Below are 19,997 nucleotides of genomic sequence, written 5' to 3'. Positions count from 1 at the left end.
CCTTGGTTAAACTTTTTCCGTTAATCGTTATCGTATTAAATAACCATTTCAAAACTAAATGCTAGAATTGCTTGTATACTATGAAGTTTTACAGTTATCATTGTTTTATGTTATTTTATTTTTACGGCGGACGGACAAGTTTTAACCAAGGATTGAAAGATCAGCCGAAAACGATACAATGCAGTGTACAGTGTACACGCAGCAAATAACATGGCACGGTCTATAGAATTATAATTAGGTATATATTTTATTTAAAATAAACTACATTTTTTCATAGTGGCGTAGCTTAGGGATGTGACGACCCCGTCGCCCATGGTTGGAATATCCACGTGACAGTAGGTATACAGGGTGTTATCGTTAAGTGTGCATAGGCGATTATTCCGTAACTATTACAGATAGATATCAAAAAACTTTAAACTGATCTCGAAAGTACTTAACCTAATGAATAAAATGGCCCTAATAAATTTTTTAAAATAAAACGATAAATATCTTAAAAACTTAACTTTAAAGTTTAAACCCTCCCATACATTTAGTATGAGATAATATTTAAAATGATAGACTTTAGCTTTTTCTTTCTTTTTTTGGTTTTCTGCTCGCAAATTTGAATGGAAGTGTATTTAGAAACTGTAAATAGCTCCTCATTGTATTGCACAATAAAGACGTCACTTCCAAAATCTGCTATGAATATAAAATGTATGGGAAATAATATGTATGGGAGCGTTTAATGTAACATTTTGGTATATTTCTCGTTTTATTTTTAAAAATTTATTATGGCCATTTTACTCATTAGGCTAAGTACTTTCGATATCAGTTTAAAGTTTTTTTGATATCTGTAATAGTTAAAGAATAATCGCTTGTGCACACTTCACGATTACAACCTGTATATATCCCATCCGTGCAATCCACAGACATAATATTATATTAAGACGTCTGTGGTGCAATCAGTTGCGCGCAGGGCACCTTGTGGCGAGGTGTCGGGGAGTTGCGACCCCGCGCTCTCGAATGCTCCCAGGATAGGCCCCATTTCTGGAAATAAGACATTTACTGAATATTTCATGACAGATTTGTATTGACCTCGACTTGGTATTATTTATTAAACAATTGTGGGTTTTAACTACTTCAAATATCCCAACTATTTTATTACTTATGATGTAGGTATTTAAATAAGATCACAGAAGGAATGTAGCACGGGCTTTAATACCGGTATTCCTTATTTTTGATATGGGCCGTAAGTCGCGTTTTAATCGTTTAATCGCTATTTATATGGTGGCAAATACTGCTCGTCTCATATCAAAAGAAAATAATAAGTAATATCAATCAATACTAATATTACAAAGCTGTAGAGTTTGTTTGTTTAAACACGCTAATCTCAGGAACTAAACTTCGCTTTGAAAATTTATTTCGGAATTCGGTGTTATAGCCCTTTTATCGAGGATGGCTATAGGCTACATATCATCAGGCCAAGACCAACAGAAAGAGCACAGCTGGTAAAACCGCGGGGCACAGCTAGTTAAAACATAATTTCCTTTATGTATAATTTTTCTATTAACACATAGATATCTTTCCAAGGTATTAAATTTTAATAAAAAAGTTGTTTTTGTTATTTATATCCAAAAGGAGCTTTTATATTAGACAAAAATAAACATACAATTTTTATCAATTGTTCAACTTTTTCCCGCATTTTCCCGAAAATCGGGAAATTTTCGGGAAAATGCCTCAATAGACAACCCGAGGTGATAAATTTCAACTATTGCAGTAGCATACTTAAATTACCTACCGCAAATTTTAATACCGGAATTGAATTCACGCTTTCTTATAGATACTGGTAGCAGTAGGTCGTACTTTATTAGCCCTGAAAAGGCGAAACAATTTTATTCTGCGAAAGCGACTGAATGCAGTGTGCCAGTGTGGCCGGTTGACCTCTGTTGAGCGGATCATAAGTGATGTAAGCGGTGTCTTTTCCATACGTAGTAATAGTATCGCAATGGTTCCTAGACACTCTTTGCCAACTATATGTTTTATAAATTCATAAGAATTATATTTAAAAAAAATACCGGCCGAATTGATAACCTCCTCCTTTTTTTGAAGTCGGTTAAAAAGAGTAGGTACCACCAGCAACCAGCCAACCAGCGTTTAGTTACTACCTATAATGTATTCTATGACCTAATATGAAATTGCTTAGAATTTATAATTTGCTCTTTATACGATAACTTCATATTTTATGGGTGGTTTAAATAAGTATTATCAGTAGATACATAATTATTTCTTAAGAGCGTGAAACAGCTAGCTGACATTGGTTCATGAGCTGACGTACAATCCACCATGATGGTCAGCAGTTTGTTTTTCTTTCGAGATAATTATAACAAACCTGTCTGACGAATTTTAAATCGAGAGGAAATGACTGAAACAAAAAATTTCTCCCTGCGTGGGAGGCTGTCACTGCCGGCCCCACCCACGGAGTCGCAGTATTCAATATTTTTTCATTCATTGGTGGCGTTATTCGGTGGTGTTGGACATTGGTATAAGTCCCTGATGCATTTTACGAAGTTTCGATTGAGAGGAACTTGGTCATGAAATTCTGTCATGGGCTCCCGTGCTATAACTATGCCCCAGGCACGACTGGGCACGACTATCGAAGATCGACAGTCGACTACAGCTTGTGTAATTATTATTGTAAATTTATGCAAGAAATCAAAGTTCTGTATCAGTGACATCTATAAAGTGTGTTTAAAATAAACAATTGAAAACAGAGCCCTCTATTATTACTGAACCACACCATGAAGTAGTGTCAACGATCACTGCATAGATGGCGCTTATATATACCGGATGTTGAAGTAAATACCAGGTCTTTTAAATATTTAATGTGCTTTTATTTAAAAGGCATTAATCCCATTATCATTAAATTAAATTAATAATAATTCTAAGTTTAAAGCTTTTGTTTTTTTTAATACTTTTAACAAAATTGGTACAGTAATGCTATGCTATCATACTCATACAGATTGACCTACATTCAAAGCCCTTGTGAAAGGATTGTGCAATAGAAACGGTCATTTATTACACAACGCAGCGTATTCATAAGCAAATGTAGTAATTTTGCACTATTTTCATGAATTTAAGCAGATTTAACACGAAATTAAAACTATACAAAGAAGTACTTTTACAAATATTTTACATATTTTTGGGTATTTAACAACTGTAAAAATTCAAAATAAATGAATAAAAATTGACTATATACTATTTACTTTTAATATATTGAAAAAAGCTTGTGACATACTTTTCTAAAATTGGGTTAGTTTCCCACTGCCCTTTACCGACTTATTTCAATGTCAGTCATGAGTACAGTAGTTCTATTGAGTCCGAGTTATGTCGGAATATCAAAGTGTAAGTGAAGTGGCCTAGAGACCTACATTTGTGTTTTACATGGAATTATCGGTTTTCGTGGACAATTTTTAAGATAAAACATTATTATTTTACGCGTAGATGGTATTTCTTCTATTTTGCGAACAGCTAAATTTAGTTGTTTCGCCCGAATATCTGTAAATGTTGCACGAAGATTATCCAAAAATGAGTGTTGCGCAGGGTTTGGTTGCCTCCACGAGCCAGGTGAAGAGCGATATTATACTAGAAACTCCATCTGAGTACGAGATGAGTATAACAGAAAGCAAACCGACGCAAAGCAACATAGAAATGGAAATGAAAATTGCATATGTGGATCCCACAAGCGGTACGTATTTCATCAATTAATCAATTACTGCTTCGACTAAATTAGTACAGGAACCCAAACAGAGATATTATTAGACATTAAATTCATAAAAGCCGGATCATAAACCTATTGATTTAAGTCATTACTCACAGGTTGATAAAAAAGAGATGAATATTCGATTAAGTAAGTAATTTACCTTTCAAATGATATTTTGGGACTCTATATGAAAGATAATTTCGAATTAGACTCCGCTTGGAAAGAGTATGAATAAAACAAGTTTTGGGACATGAGGCCATAAGGAATATGAATGCTTTTATTCAAAACAGACAAGTGCTGGTTGTATAATAATTACATTGTATGCATTGTGGAGGCTATAGGCTACCTGCTCGTACGCTCGGGCGCACGGTGTGGCAACGCCGCATTTGCTTTTTGCGGTAACTACGATGGAACGAGCCGTGTAAAATAGTTTGACTGTTTTTTTTAAACGGATATTATTTTAAAAGACTCATGCGACTGACTAAGTTCGTAGAATCTGAATTCGACATAATTGACTGAATTACACTCGCGTGCTAGCGAAAAAGGCATCTTTTCCTATTGTTAGATTGTTTTGTGTTAGTAGGGCACGCTCAGTGAGCCCGCAGTGCGGCGAAGAGTTCCACAGTCCACAACATCACGTTATACAATATGAAGTAATCATGACGCGCGGACGCGCTTGAAACACGCTTACAGACACGGGCATCATGATATTCTATAGTTTTGATATTTCGCAGATCGATGATTGACTTGTTCTATCTAACTCTGTCATAATAGTACGGTATTGCGCAAACATTCTGCGTATTTTTGTAAGTAGGCCGAGCGATCGTTCTGTTTGGAATCTGGCTACTACTTTACTTTAGCGTGTTGGATTATAATGTGATAATAAAATCGTTTATTTCTTATCAGCTTTAGAAAAAAATGTATAGTCGCTCTAACACATTGGTGTAATCAATTAACAAGCACTCAAGATACTATTCATAAACTTCTATATGATAAGACTATTAACAAACTTATATATAAAAATTTTTGTTTAATAAAATAATACCTAACTAGGTAGTTACCTACCTAAGTAATAAAATAAATGAGATAAAACCTGCGTGTGAGTGTGAGTGCGTGTGTAGTTTGAATAATTCAGATTTATTACGTGACTGAGGCTAAATTTTGTAATATGAGTTTCGCTAAGGATTTTGTAATTTGTTATTATTACCTATAAACCATAAAGTATATTATAAATCAGTGACAGGTTGCTGTAATAGTTTTAAATACTTAAAAAAAACTAGCTACTATCTGCTTTAAATTTGACCTAGGAACAATGCAATGGCCAAAAAAGCTTAATTTCACTTAGAAATATAGGAAAATAATATAAGAAATAAAAAGCATTTACAAGCCAATCTATTGAAAAGAATCTTGTAAAATAAAATTTTCTTGTAATGATATTCAAAGCATTATCAATAGTACCAGTCGATATTTGATAGGAAGTTAAAGACTTAATTTATAGTGTAAAAAGATTGAAACATAGACCTTTGGAATTCCCAGAACTAGGGTTCAATTCGTAGGTAGGTATTAGGAAATACGGATACTCGCACGAATTTACCGTTTTTCCCATACCCTTTATCATAATATATTCATGATTTTTAAACTAATTAATTCCCTGGCTTGGCTTGTCAATTTTTGTGATAAGCAATGATAGTAAAAAACTTACCACAACAATACCTACTTAAATAGATAAAAATTAAAAATATTAAGTTCCTAATTAAAATGTTATGAATGGCTGAAATGATACCTGCAACCCTATCCATAAACATTTAAATTGCTGTAATCATGTAATACGCCCATAACAAAAGGACACCATTAGACAACAAAGGCTTTGGTTACTAATTGATAGAGAAAAATTGCAGTATTTGGCGTCCAGCGTTTGTATTTGTCAAAGATAGCATAACATTATAACATAATATAGCCCTTAAACATACGTAATATGCAGGTACGGGGGTAGCCATCTGAAAACAATATCTTTTCACGCTTCGAAAGAGAAATGACATGAATAAAACTTATATTTGACGGCTCTACTTCGTATTCACAGCGTAAAAATAAATAGTAAATGAAAGAAACCATTCCAGTAAGGAAACCTCGAAAAATATTTAAAAGGCACAGATAAATCGTATGGGGACACCAAACACTTCAAGAAAAACAATAATTAATTAATTAAAAAGCAAACTCGACTGGAGAGTACCTAGTGCATAAAATATGATAGTTTGCTATGAATTAAGGAATATGATAATATGACTGAAGAAAATATCGCCCTGAGCCCCTGAGCAATTGAGCATCGATACTAAAGTATTTATTACAGGAAAAGTCCCTTTCAAGTAAGGTACCTTTTTCACGGGATTATTAAACACTTGTTCATTTTAATCAGCCTCTATTCTATTAAGTAGAGCGGGTCATATTTTCTTACTGATCAGTGTATTCACAAAAATTATTAGAAGAAAAAAAATACAGTAATTAGCAAACCTGTCGGAGCCTAAATTGTAATAGTAGTTCCTTTTTGTACCTTTTAAATGTAATCCGTAAAAAATACCACAAAAATACCAATCCAATGAACTTAGTACATATAAGCATTCCCATTAATACAAATTTAACGAAACCACTCGAGCTGAAATCCATAAAACCGTTAGAGCTACAAAGCGTGCCAAAGAAATATACTTACCTATATATACACACATAATGAAGATATATAATTACCACGTGTACCAAAGCTTCATTCACATAAACTTACTACGTGTACTTTAATCAAAAATTCTCTAAGCTTTAAAACTACGCTACTGATTTTGATGCGGTTTTTTTAAGTTTTAGTGTATCATTTATTGGGTTTAGGCAAAGCGGGCGAAACTGAGGGCGGAAGGCTAGTAGTTATATAAAAATAAAAATCCCTGTAGTTAATTAGCGTCGCAGTAGGTATATGGCAGTGTATGCGAACGTAAAGGGATTGTACGTTTTCAGATAATCCCACGTTTTTGCTCCGAGCGTCCATTTCCGATCCATGTCTGAAATCCGGATTAACTGTTGACACGGCTACGCCTGATTGCATTTGGTTGTACGTGCACTGGCGAAATGCTGACTAATAATTCTATTCATTTGCATGCAACTGGACTGTCAACAGCACTGAAACCCTTTTAATGGATATAAATCCGGAATCCGTGATTCCACGCGAAGCGCTGTGAAATTTTAACACGTTACTGACGTGGCATGGATCACAAGTTTTGCATTTCTCGTAAATTTTGTAATTAGTAGTTACAAAATGTGATTTTTTCGGAAATCGAAGTCCGTTTAATATACTAGATACCTACTTCTTATAAGTTCTAAATAATCGAAGTAAGATGCTTTTAAAATTACAATTAAGAAATGGACTAGATGTGTACCTACTCTAGGTGAAAAATTATATAAATTTGAAACTTAAAAATAGCATCAAATAAGTAGCCAATAATTCTACTATCCAGTATGAGCAGATATCAAAGAGAAAAATTAGCTCAACATCGTATGATGCATATTAGCAGAGGCTTGTATGAAACTAAAAAGATTGTTCTTTAGTTATTTTAGTTATTTATTTTGTTCTTTCTTTTAGTTATTTTTAATAGCAAAGCAGATGTTGATGTAACTGCTCCATACTCAGGTTGACAGGAATACAATCTAGACGTATAATTATCACGTCTCGGAGTAATATTTGTATGCAAATGGCAATCCATTATCGTGTTATAACATAACAAACTAAGAGCAATCTATATTTTATAATTATTTCGCGATCTTTTCTTATCGCAGCATAAACTCACTTGCATTTATGATGTGCATAGTATGCTTCGTCCACTCTATCATAAAATTATGACAATTCAATGGAAATATTATGATAGATACATAACATTCATCATGTTATATTTTAAAGAGAATATTAAAAATAGTTAAATATGTACACCCATTTCATATCTTTAGTCTTTTTTGCAAATCCATCGATTTACATATTTAAAAAGGTAACATAGAATATTCTATAATATTAATAAACATTAAGCGAACAAAGGATTACAGGCCGCATTAAAATGAAATAATTTAACGTGTTTGCAAAATCGCAACCAAGCAACAAGCACATTTCTACTTTATTATGATAATGTCGATTTGCATCGAGGTTAAATATTAAAATAGGTCTTCAAAGAGTTAGCAAGTGCAGGGTCGCCGTTGTAAACAGTAAACGATTCATTATAGTCTACCCATGACCCTCGAGCATGCAACTGTGGAAGTTACAGAAATATCGGACTTTCAAAACGAACACTACAAACAGTTATCGCCCTTATTCGCCTTTTACGTAAGGGTTGAGGCTGGTCGAACGCAACATTAGGATGTATATACGCATTTTGATGGAGATACGTGATGCATGTGTGCGTGAGGACCGTCGCCAGTGTGCGAGCATGACCAACCACGTGTGAATTTTACAAATGACACTTGTGTAACAATACGTTGCGCAGTGTATTTCGTATTATTATCGTTCAATTAAATCTTCACATAAAGTTGGAACCTTCTAGTGGCTAACAATGAATTTTTATACATAAAATAATATAAACTTTATAATATTTATTAATAGACTCTCATGCCTATTTGATCAGTTACAAACATTATTGAACATAATCAACTGGGCTCTAGTTTAGAGTTTTTAGACGAATTTTGTAAATTATTAATTAATGTTCATTTGGAATTTTCACCCTTTTCGTATAAATACTTACCCACATTTGTAAACAATTTATCACCATGTATAAAATCAGAACAATTACAGAAACCATTAGAGTATAATATTAAAAATTAATTATTGATGCAAGTAAGCTTCTTTGGCGCGTTAACTTATAAGTCAATTGGTAGTTACCAAGAACCATCGGTAAAGAAAACAGTTAAGTACCTACTTCGAAAATGAGCAAACCAAAAATCCTATAAGCCTATAAGGTACTTAGGTATACAATTCTCTACTATAATAGAGAAGATTGCATCAAATACATATTCATATAAACTCTGCATCGATCTATTAGTAAGCATCACCATAGCGACAATGCATCAAAGTGCATCTATTATACCTAGTTTCAATTTATTCCCCGATAGTGTGTTACAGTAACGAAACACGTGTAATATTTTATATATCTATTTATATAATAAATTAATATTATTATATAGAGCGGGTATATTTTATGTTGTTTGTTTTTTTTTTCAAATTTTAATAGTAACGAATATGACGAAACGGCGAAAGACACCATAAGAAAAATTTATGTAATAATCATCCTGGACGAAGTAATGACAAGCGTCTCCTATAGGTACTTATAGTTAGTGCTATTATCACAGTATTACAATATCTATTTATTATGTAATACTGTGCTATTATATTACATACTAGTGGTCCGCCCCGGCTTCGCCCTTGGTACATATTTCGCAATAAAAAGTAGCCTATGTCCTTTCTCGGGTATCAAAATATCTCCATACCAAATTTCATGCAAATTGGTTCAGTAGTTTAGTCGTGATTGAGTAACAGACAGACAGACAGAGTTACTTTTATTATAATCGTAATATCTAAGTATGAAAAATGCATGAAGGTTTTTCCATCTGCAATATGTTTCGACATATTTTCTTTGTGATGCGGATTTACTAACAGTGGCACTGTTTTCACCCGGGGCAAAACTGACGAGAATTGAATTTATATAACCGGATTTTCCGCATGGCCTTTTATAAATACGATCCGGGCATCCGATTAACAACAAAGGGGTGATATTTTTTACTTCGTTACTGACTAAAAGCTGTACTAATTGGACGTCATGTGTACCAAATCTATAAAATACTCGTAAATCATGCAATAAGCGCTGAATGATTAAACGCCTTATTAGCCTCAGCTCGGTATCACGACCATATCCGAGTTACGTGACTTTTCAAATTGAAACCCAATTTGCTTTCACTCTAATTACTAAGCATTTAAAATGTATCAAGTATGAAATGATATTAAGAACATTGTCAGAACCGGTCGAGACATTCTGATGGATTACGAAGTCCCAAATTTATATACAAATATGTGAGAAATCACATCATGAATGAAACAAATATTGTAAAATATGGACTTAGTATGAATGTAAAAAAAACTTTTGATAGTTAAACGGTGTCAATAGGGACACTGACCGAAAATATTACATCTTTAGTGTCGTCATTGTTGCTTTACATGATTTTTGTTTTATTCAGTACAATATGAATTCGCTCCAGATTTATTTGTTTTGATTTTATATTAGAATTCAATATTTCGAGAAATATCAAATCTAATCCCGTATCTATTCTGCGTAGATTTATTATCCCTTCCGGTGAATTACAGGCAACTGGAAGCTCGTATATTGCTTTCTTTTAAATTGTCTATGAAATAAAATTTCTAGAAATTCAATACAAACACTGAAAAACAAAGTAGGTAATATGCAGGATAAGAATTCACATATTATTTTCTATTCTCTGTGAATATTTCATGCTATTCCTATGAATAAGGGAATAGATTCCAGATTTACAGTCTTTTCTTAGGTGGCCGGGTTTCCCACAGTTATAACAATTATATGATGGTTTGGCGTCAGCTTTAAAAGCAGTTGATGTATCATTAGATGTTTCGCTCACATTTTCCGTATTTTTCACTTTTATTTTACTCTTTAAATAATCAACTGTTCTTTCACGCTCTGGCAAGACATCAATTAAATCCATACTAATATTATAAATGCGAAAGTAACTCTGTCTGTCTGTCTGTTACTCAATCACGCCTAAGCTACTGAACCAATTTTCATGAAATTTTTCATTCCGGCGAAGCCGGGGCGGACCACTAGTCACCTATATATCTGTAACTTGCTGGTAATGCTTTTAACATATTATAATTAAGTTTTTCTATTTCTGATACCGTTGCACCTGCCTGTTTCAAGTCATTTACAGACTTTTCAAAATCATCGAAAAAAAGTGCCACTTCAGAATAATTTTTCAATTTGATATTTTCGAGGTTATGTCGACAAACTATATATTTGTAACGCTGTTGATTTCTTCAGATACATCTCGTCGAATTTCTGTATGATTTCGTAGGCTGAATCGATTTCACTTATACATATATTCCAATTGCTTGTTGGTTATTGCACTATAAATATAATTTGTTGCTGGGACATCTTTGTCGTCCCACTCATCATTGTCGGTTGCTTTTTTAGCTCGCATTACAAGTTACAACATCTTTGCACTTTTTGAACTGTAGAAATTTCAATATTCTTATTTTCCAATACTGTATTCCGTACCGTCGAAAATTTGAATATTAATATCATTACTTTTGGTCGCCATTTTTTCCTTTGTTCTTGTTCGTTTTAATTCTTCTTACTTTTTGTAGTTCTCGTTATAGTACTTTTCGAAACTTTTGAACCACGCTCTGCTACCATGTTAAATAATTAATTCGAACACCATGTTTTAGCTTCACTTAGCTTTATTAGAGAAAAGAACAGTTTACACTTTTACATAATTAACATTGCTAACCGGCATCTGCCATCTTGCCTACTCGAATACCATACAGTGTTGCCAATATAAATGTACACATATTCCAACAATTATTTACTTGATATTTTCTGCATTTCAAATAACAAAGGTAGCACAAACAGTATTATAATATTATGCTCAATTAGTTGACACAAGAATAAAATGTTCGGAATATTTTCCATTTTGCTTCGTATTTATTCAGTGTCGAGCAGATGAGAGGTTTCCATCTACAGCTTTTGTATTCGAAGTCTATCGTTATTCGTTATACTAATAAGGTTAGCTCTTGCAGCTTCGGTAAGAAAAAAAAACGCGTTCAATGTTGTAATATTTATAAAATGTTAGGTACAGAGTACCTTTATGTGCTACGTTGTGACCCATTTTCTAGCTCGGAGTGGGATACTCGACCTCGTTGCAATTTTATTTGCTATCTGCGAATATCGGTGTGAATTATTACAGGTGTCGTGCATCTAAGGGGCGATGAGAGAATTCTTAATTGAATGACGTACCATTTCATTTTAATATAACATTTTCTAAGTGGCGATAAAAAATACATTTCGAGACATTCGTGTAACCTATTTCTTTTGAAATATTTTTATAACCACTGATGATAGGAAATCTGTTATGTAATATCTGTGTCATTTGAACGCTTTTGAAGAATTAAATTAATTCGAACACACAATGAAAACTCTTTCATCGTCATTAAAACAAATCGTTAGCACCTACGCAAATAAGAGTATATTTATTATCTGAACACCTTAACTAAATCAAATCTAGATCACTTATTGATACACTGAAAATAGTAAGAATATCATCGAGTCTGGGATCTGGTGGTACAATAAGATTTTTTGTAGAATATATCATAACAACCCAGTATTAAATTTGCTAATATTTTTACTAACCGGCCAGTACAACTGTACAAGTGAACTTATCGCGGGTAAATCCATTTACGTCGCACTAGTTTTTTTTTTAATTAACAATTAATTGTTCTCTAGAATGTGGCGCAAGGCTGATGGTCAACTGATGTTTAAATAGAATGAAATGAACCGTAATGATCATAGTTTGCCGGCTCGTGTTCGATTTGCGATTCTAATTGCCAATGTATGTTCTAATTCTGCAATGTTTACACATTAATGCCTGCTACCGTTTACTACTGAGTTGGTAAAAAATCAACTATTAAGTATGAACTAAAGATAGGACTCGATTATTTGTATAGCGTGTAGAGAACGAGGGTTTGGTCCGCAATGGGCAAATGGCAAAAGAAATAAATCGGATCTATCGGCTATTAGCGAATTGGGTAGAAACTAATTGTATTAAGTAAATAGTTTTCTAAGTAGGACGTATGAACATCGCTTTATTCATATTTTTATCATTGTGAAATAAATATTCATGGCGGTTTCTTGGGTAAATGTAAATATCAGAGTATTCAATGATATATCTATCCTGTTTAAAATGATATTATTTGTAACCGCTTAACATTCCCGAATAATTTGATGTTGCAAGAACCACCGTACGTCAAATGTTATACCGCGAATTTTGAGCAGGAAAATGTCCTTCGAGTCGACTTGACCTTGACTGTTTTTCTCCCAGTACGTTCTTTACCAATCAAAGTTGTGAAATATTTTGAAATTAAATGATGATTTGTTTTTTTTTTTTACTAAAATAGTGAGCAAATGTTTAAAGTAACGAATAGTATAGAGATATTATATAGAATGGACTGTACGCATGTCCCTGTTAGGTAAGCGACGCACGTAAGCACCTCCGACCATTAGCTGCGGATGTGTTCCCTACCTCGAATGGGATTGGGATCTAGACGGGAGACTCTAATCACAACGTGACAACGTACCTACTGTAAATATTGCATATACCTACTGTCAGCTCTTCTTTGCTTACTATTTACTACGCATGTACTTTATTCAACCAACAGCTTTTTATCCACTAATTAAGTTAAGTTTTTGTTATTGATCCCCTCGAAATATATGTCGAAGCAACATGTTATCAACGCCACCTGGTCTCTTTTACCCCGAACACAATAAAATGTGATAATGAAAACCATTAAAAAGTAGGTGCGTACGATAAATAAACTCGACTCGTATAAAACAATAATACACTTTGGGAAATGACTGCTCTTTACTATCAGTAGACCTCGTCTGTGACCCACTGACCCAGATACGTAGAGTAGCAGTCGCACATTATCCACGAGTATGTCTTACTCTGAATAAACACTCACTATTCTTCGTAAGAGTAAATAATAAATTATTTTTACATTTTACAACGTGATAAAGTATGGCTCGTTGTTTGTTATGTTTTCGCTCTATGAATAAGAGCTTTGCTTTTGTGACGTGAATATAAAAGTTTTAGGTGGAAAGGTATAGTGAAAAAAAAAGGTTTTCGATGAATAGATTTGAGGGAATTCGAGCGGATTGTCGCGTCAAAGAGGATCAAACACGGCTGCATACCACTACGCGAGAGCACTGAGTTTTGTGTACGGCAAAATAAAATGAAGCTGGGTTTTTGTTTTCTAAATTCCTGTGCACAGTCTAAACTTTTTTTCGAATTTATAATTTCTAACCTAGGACACAAGTTTCACGAATTTTAAATAAATGGGAAGGTTTCATTTAATTTCAACGGATTCAACCACTCATTAAGTTAGCACTCGCGAATATTTCACAAAAAAATATATTGATTAAGTAGCAGTGAAAGATTATTAATAATAAAATATAAAGCGAAGAAAATTTACCATAATGATATAATGGGTATGCTAGACGATAGACAACTTTTAAAAGTGAAGGAAACTTTAAGTAATTATATCGATTGCATCGTCGAAGAATAATGCTGGTTAGGTAAAAATGTGGGTTTCATCCACTGCTGTAATAAATCACATAGTGTTGAATCAAAATAGAGAGCCACTAAAAAGGAACCGAAGATTTAAAAAATAAAGCAATGTTTTAAATTTATTTATACTGTTACTTATTTCTTTAAAATACTTAAACTGTGTGTTTAAAAGAATTTACAGGTATAAAAATATTGAAGTATTCTTAGTAAGTAGGTTCTTACTGCTCGTTTTCTCTATTTTTCATCCACTTATACTTCGCTTGTTTACATTCCTTGATAGACTTCGAAGTTCGAGGGGTATCCAGGGTAAATTTCTATAATTTTGTTTATTATACGATGAACAAGCAGTCTTAGTTAGGAAAGTACATATATTATACAAATGGCATAAAATCGTTCTAGAGAAATACATGATCAAGTTGCTTTCAATGTTACAATCACGTTTGATTTGTTTAGTTATATTTTATACAAGAAGTTTTATAGAAACAGATAAAGCCATACTTTTAAATATAGCAACGATAGGTTGATCAGTGCGAATATTAAAGGTTTTGCTATTTGTCGTCAATTCAATTTTTATTTTTTGGTCCTGCTCGTCTGAAAAACAATTTCCACCGTCAAAGCCGCTTAATTTCTACCGTACCAATATACAGAGGCACTTGCTAATTGATAATTTTTGGTTCACGTCTGAATCAGCGACTAAGCCTTTGTTTCAATCAGTCGTTATTGTGATGGCAAAGCTTCGTTTTGCCATCGAGATTAATCTTCAACAGCGCATAGGAGAAAGGAGAAATTAATCCCGCTAAACCATATTGCTACCGCTTTATCAAAGAGCGCTCCCGTGAAAGCCTTTTTTTTTATTAAATGCTAATTTATGGAAGGTAGGTATTTACGTAATGAAATTGGTTAGAGGCGAATTGACTGCATGAAAGATTTCGTTTTTAAGATTATAACTACATGTACAGGAAGATTGTTAACATGTGCATGATGATGCATGTGCTATCTACAAAAGGTGTAAAGTAATTACAAGATCCTTTATTTTGTGTAACCTTAGATAATCTTATAGGTATATATGACTTATCTTATACCACTGGATTAGAAGTGATCCTTTATATTAACAAATTTATTCTTAAATTATTCCTTGCCATAGAAAACATAATTGAAAACTCTACTACTCTACTGTGTTGCTAAATTAATGGGAAGCCCTCATTGAAGCGGCGTCAAATATTAAAATTTATTTCAACCGAACATACAAAGCATTAACAACTTCTGAATTGCTAAGAAAATTAGGGCGAGCTCTGTAAATATCTACCAGCCAGGCATCACTGTTGTAGCATATTGGAACACTTAAATTCTCCGCATTGAGCTGGCCAATAACATTAATCCGTATGACGTGGTTCGTCACCCACTGACCCGGGTCGTCAGCTTACTGCGACATAGTTTTAAGCTGAAAATCTTTATTTACACCAACATTACATAAAAACATTGTTTCAGAATAACGTTTACCCTCTTTGCACTCGAGTGCGTATTAAAAACATCACTTTATTTTACAATTCCCACCAGTAATATCAATCGTGCATTTTAATTGTTATTTGCAACAGGAAAAAATTCCTGACAGAATTTTCAATGCCCAGCACACGGTTGAAATGCACAATATAACAATATCGTTGAAATGGATTGCGAAATTGCAATATCACTTCATGAACTCTATTATGCCCACAATATTGAATAATATCCGTCCACTCGATGAATTCCTGTATGGATATGAAAATTCAAACATGCAGCTTATTTGATTGCAATACCAATAGCATGAAGCTTTAGAACTATTTCAACCTTTGAACGGATTACGGGTGGTTAATATATTATAAGCTATTTGTAAAATGTATTTCTTTGAATGGAAATAATGAAGGGTAATATTAACTGAAGTTTATTATTTTCACAAACAGTGACGTACCTATAATTTTGTATAAAAATAATCAATTTTACGATAGTACGGATTACGGAACTCGAGAACCTGGTAAATACCCAGTTCTAGGAAATATAATGAAGTATTAAGAACTTAATTGGCATGTTTTGTACTGGCAACCATATACGTTGACGTGAAAAATGTCCAAGCGATGTAAACATAATCAACTTTATGTCAGCCACCAACGTAATGACTCGTAGGGCTTCCCACTACTGTGGAACTGTGTCCTTGATATTTCGTAATCAGAGACTCGTGGGGTTTGGCAGGCCTATTGTTTAAAAACCAAATTATGCGAAAGTGCGTAGCTTCAATGGAATATATAAAAAGTATTTCATTAATGTGAGGTTTCAAGTCATGTGTTTGGTTAAATAAATGCCACAAATTAAAAATCGCTTAATATATTGTGGCAAATTTTAAAAGTATTGTAGGTAGGTATTGTTTGTAGATCCAAATTGAACAACTCAACAAATCGATTTCCTAATTCTTTATGAAATAGGAGTTTTCAAAGCCTAGGCATTAACTTATAATTCGACATTAATAGTCCACACATTAAATATGAAAGCAATTTTCACATGAATTATTACTTTATGTATGTTCATAAAATATGCTTCAGTAATCACCTATTTTATGTTAATATTTCTACGAAGAATTGGGGCCTGCACTCCCGTTTCAGCTGAGAAGCTGAATACAATGCAGCAATACAAAAGATAGACTGAAACAACTAATAGGAATGTGTTTTATTATGACTGCAATCCCATTCAGGTCAAGATGTCTGCTCCATTCAGGGGGAGATACCTACTACGAATGACTTAGTTCCGCCGTTTCATAATCTAGTTATTCCAACAGTTTTTTCCATGCTCCTATACTCTCGTTATTTTATGCGCATAGAATCAAATTTATCACCATAAAAAAGAGTAAATAATTCAAAATAATCTTTGTTCGAAGCAGATAGAAAATGCCGACCTATATATTGTCTGTTAGTCATTGCAGGATAACACAAAGGTACGTTTGTATGCGGGCGCGTTTACGATTGCGGACGTTTTACGCAACTCTTAACACGTGTATTGTGTACATCTTTTTATGTGAGTCTTATTGTTTCAGCTTTTTGCGACGCGCTTATCCGACAGATAGTCGAAACTTATCTAACATTTTTCACGATACTACAGATACTCGGGGGTTAGGCTCTCGAACAGATAGTCAATTTACAAATATCGCTCCGAACAGATTCATAATCAGTTACCAACATTACGACAGCCTTTGTGACGAAACTGCGTTTTATTATGAAACTCTGATATAGCTGATAATAAATATTATTAAAAATAAATGTTTTTACGATAAGATCTATAAGACGTGTTAAAAGAATATGGTTAATTGTTTAGAATACACACAGGTTCACATGAGAATAGTTAAAGATGTTTTTCATCGAAATCATAATGAAATAGAGGCAGTAATGTATAATTTCTATTTTTTTAGAGTTAAACATTTTAAGATTTTTTTAAATAGTGAAGGCAGCGTCCGGTTTTGTGTATTCAAAACGACAGTTTGAGCTCTATCTGTGTCAAGGTGTGGATCGACTCTTGCGCAAACCGTTTTTTAATACTACGCTCGGTTGCGAGGTAATTAATTCGATTCGGAGTGTCGCAATGAACGATACTTGCTGTAGATTTGGTGTATTTGAAACATTATTCATGTTAAGTTTTGAATTTATGAATCTCAAATACTGTTAACAATAACACCTATGTCCTTTGTCGATCAAATGGATTTCATGACATTTAATCATGACTTATTAATACATATTTTATTTGGAGCATTGCACACTTATCGAAAAGTTTCTTACTTAGGAATTAGGTCATAAAGGTTTCTATGAAGTCTGAATATTATCACAATTTAGTTAATCCATTATGTGATGTCGATTTTTTTTTAATAGGTACAGGAATTTTATACTCTGCCCATTATATTATTTGCTTTTTGACAGCTTCACGCCTATGTAGGATTGTATTGTCTATGTTAAAATGTCATACAAATAATTATCGTACTTCATGGACAGGTCCCGCCCACTTAGTGATGTCTACACAGAATTATTCAATGATGGGTCGATAGATTATAATAATCGATAGAAATACTCTGTAAAATATATCCGATACAGAAAAATTATGTTATATAATTTAACCGTAAAGACAACCAAATTGTAAGATAGAAACCAAAAAATAATAAAATATTAGTTTAGTTTAGTTTTAACATACAATGCATAGATATGTGGTCTTATTATTACATATCTTATTAGTACGTTTACGTTGTAATTATTATTTACGTACCTGATTCGATTTATGATAATATTTTGAATTTATAATTGAAATGGTATCTCAATCGATAATCTTTTGAACATCACTTCTGGTATCACCCGTCGAGCTGTCAAAAAGCAATTCTTATAGTGGACAGACTATAAGAGATCTTTCCCAACATCCTATCACATTTGCCATTCCTCTAACCGTAGTCTTGCCAAGATTATTTTAGAAGAAGTACTACGGTTACTCAACCTTATTATCTATTAATTTTTTGTTTTACACAAAATATTTAAACGTATGTAGTCATTATATTTATAATTTATTTATAAGAGCATATAAATATATTCTCTTCTTCATCTTATGTTTCAACCTTTAGACATGAGAGAGACTTCGTGTTATATTTCTAGAAATATCAAAAGAAATCACGTGATAACGATCTCCACCTCTTCGTCATACAATAGCACCAGTCAAGGGCTAAAAAATAATATGAAATTAAATTAAAAATGGCTCAACAATGTCTCCTTAATAGCTCGATGGCCCTGCTCTCGATAGGTCTCCTTAGATGGCTCACGAGCAGACTAGGTCGAGGAAAACAAGTACGAATTCAGTGTTATAACTTGCTCTGTTAAATGAACGACGACCGATATTGTTATCCAACGATGCTTGACTACAGACATGTCTCCAGCATCGTTAATGTAAATGTAGACATGTACGACGACATCGAGTGTATGATCTTGGAACGTTGCATTTAAGTTGCTCATTGGTAAACGGTTGAGTGGTTGTGTGGTCAGCCGTACACGGCATATGTAGATAGGTATGTTGTGTGTTTGTTCGAAGTTTGTTGTTGCGTGAGTGGCCTTAAGTTTCAAGGTACCCAAAAGTTTAATGCAAGAAAAATTTAAATACATACTGCGAGTAAGACGAATCACCCGCTAAGTGCGTGATCGTTTTTATTTGTTGTTAATATTGTTAAAATGATTTAAACTCCGATGTTACTTAAATTTAATTATATACGTTATGTTTAGGAATAATATTATAATATTTATTGTATCTATCTATGATTTAAACAGTTTACACGTACCATTTGGTCCTCTCGTAAGAATATAGGTATATTGTATAGGTATTGATTATAATGAATTCAAGATAAACAGGACTCAACATTGACAGTGTGTGCACAAATTGATATTTAATTGTGACAAGGTGACGATTATAAATGCAATTAGCATTCAGTTGCAAATGCATACGATGCGTTCATTGTACTTTTGGGTCAGTATAGCATGTATGCAACCTTAGAAGATGGACATGACTTGGCATTTTGCCCTGGGTGTGACAACGATTACAATAATGTACACTAAAATTGATCGTTAAACTCTGTAACCTTTTATAGCCTGAATTCTGAATCAGAAAATTGACTTTTCAATCAGACGTAGACTTACAAACCAGAATTTATAAGTGACTAGCAAACCGGGCGAACTCCGTTTCGCCACCAGAGACACCTTTTCTTTGCTACAAACCTCACGGAGCCCAAGACCATACCAAATGCAAAACCATGGAAATCGGTTTGTGCGTTCTGGAGTTATAGCGTCAGGAAGGAAAACCCGACTTATTTTTATTATAAGTGATATATAAAAAT

The 19,997-nt window shown here is 33.3% G+C and overlaps 1 protein-coding gene across 1 annotated transcript in view; it reads left to right on the top strand.

The window, feature by feature from the left end:
• Positions 1–3,411: 3,411 nt before the first annotated feature.
• ftz-f1 (ftz transcription factor 1) overlaps positions 3,412–19,997 on the top strand; it is a 79,501-nt gene continuing 62,915 nt past the window's right edge. The window contains exon 1 of the mRNA XM_090105157.1: positions 3,412–3,724. Within this exon, the coding sequence (XP_089961283.1) occupies positions 3,541–3,724 (184 nt within the window). The 5' untranslated portion in view covers positions 3,412–3,540. The remainder of the gene's footprint in view (positions 3,725–19,997) is intronic.

Source organism: Colias eurytheme, chromosome 1 (genome assembly GCF_061535395.1).
Source record: "Colias eurytheme isolate Ceu_HAF_F1 chromosome 1, ilColEury1 Martin Lab GWU primary, whole genome shotgun sequence".
Taxonomy (NCBI): domain Eukaryota; kingdom Metazoa; phylum Arthropoda; class Insecta; order Lepidoptera; family Pieridae; genus Colias; species Colias eurytheme.
This window is presented reverse-complemented; position numbering and strand designations above follow the sequence as displayed.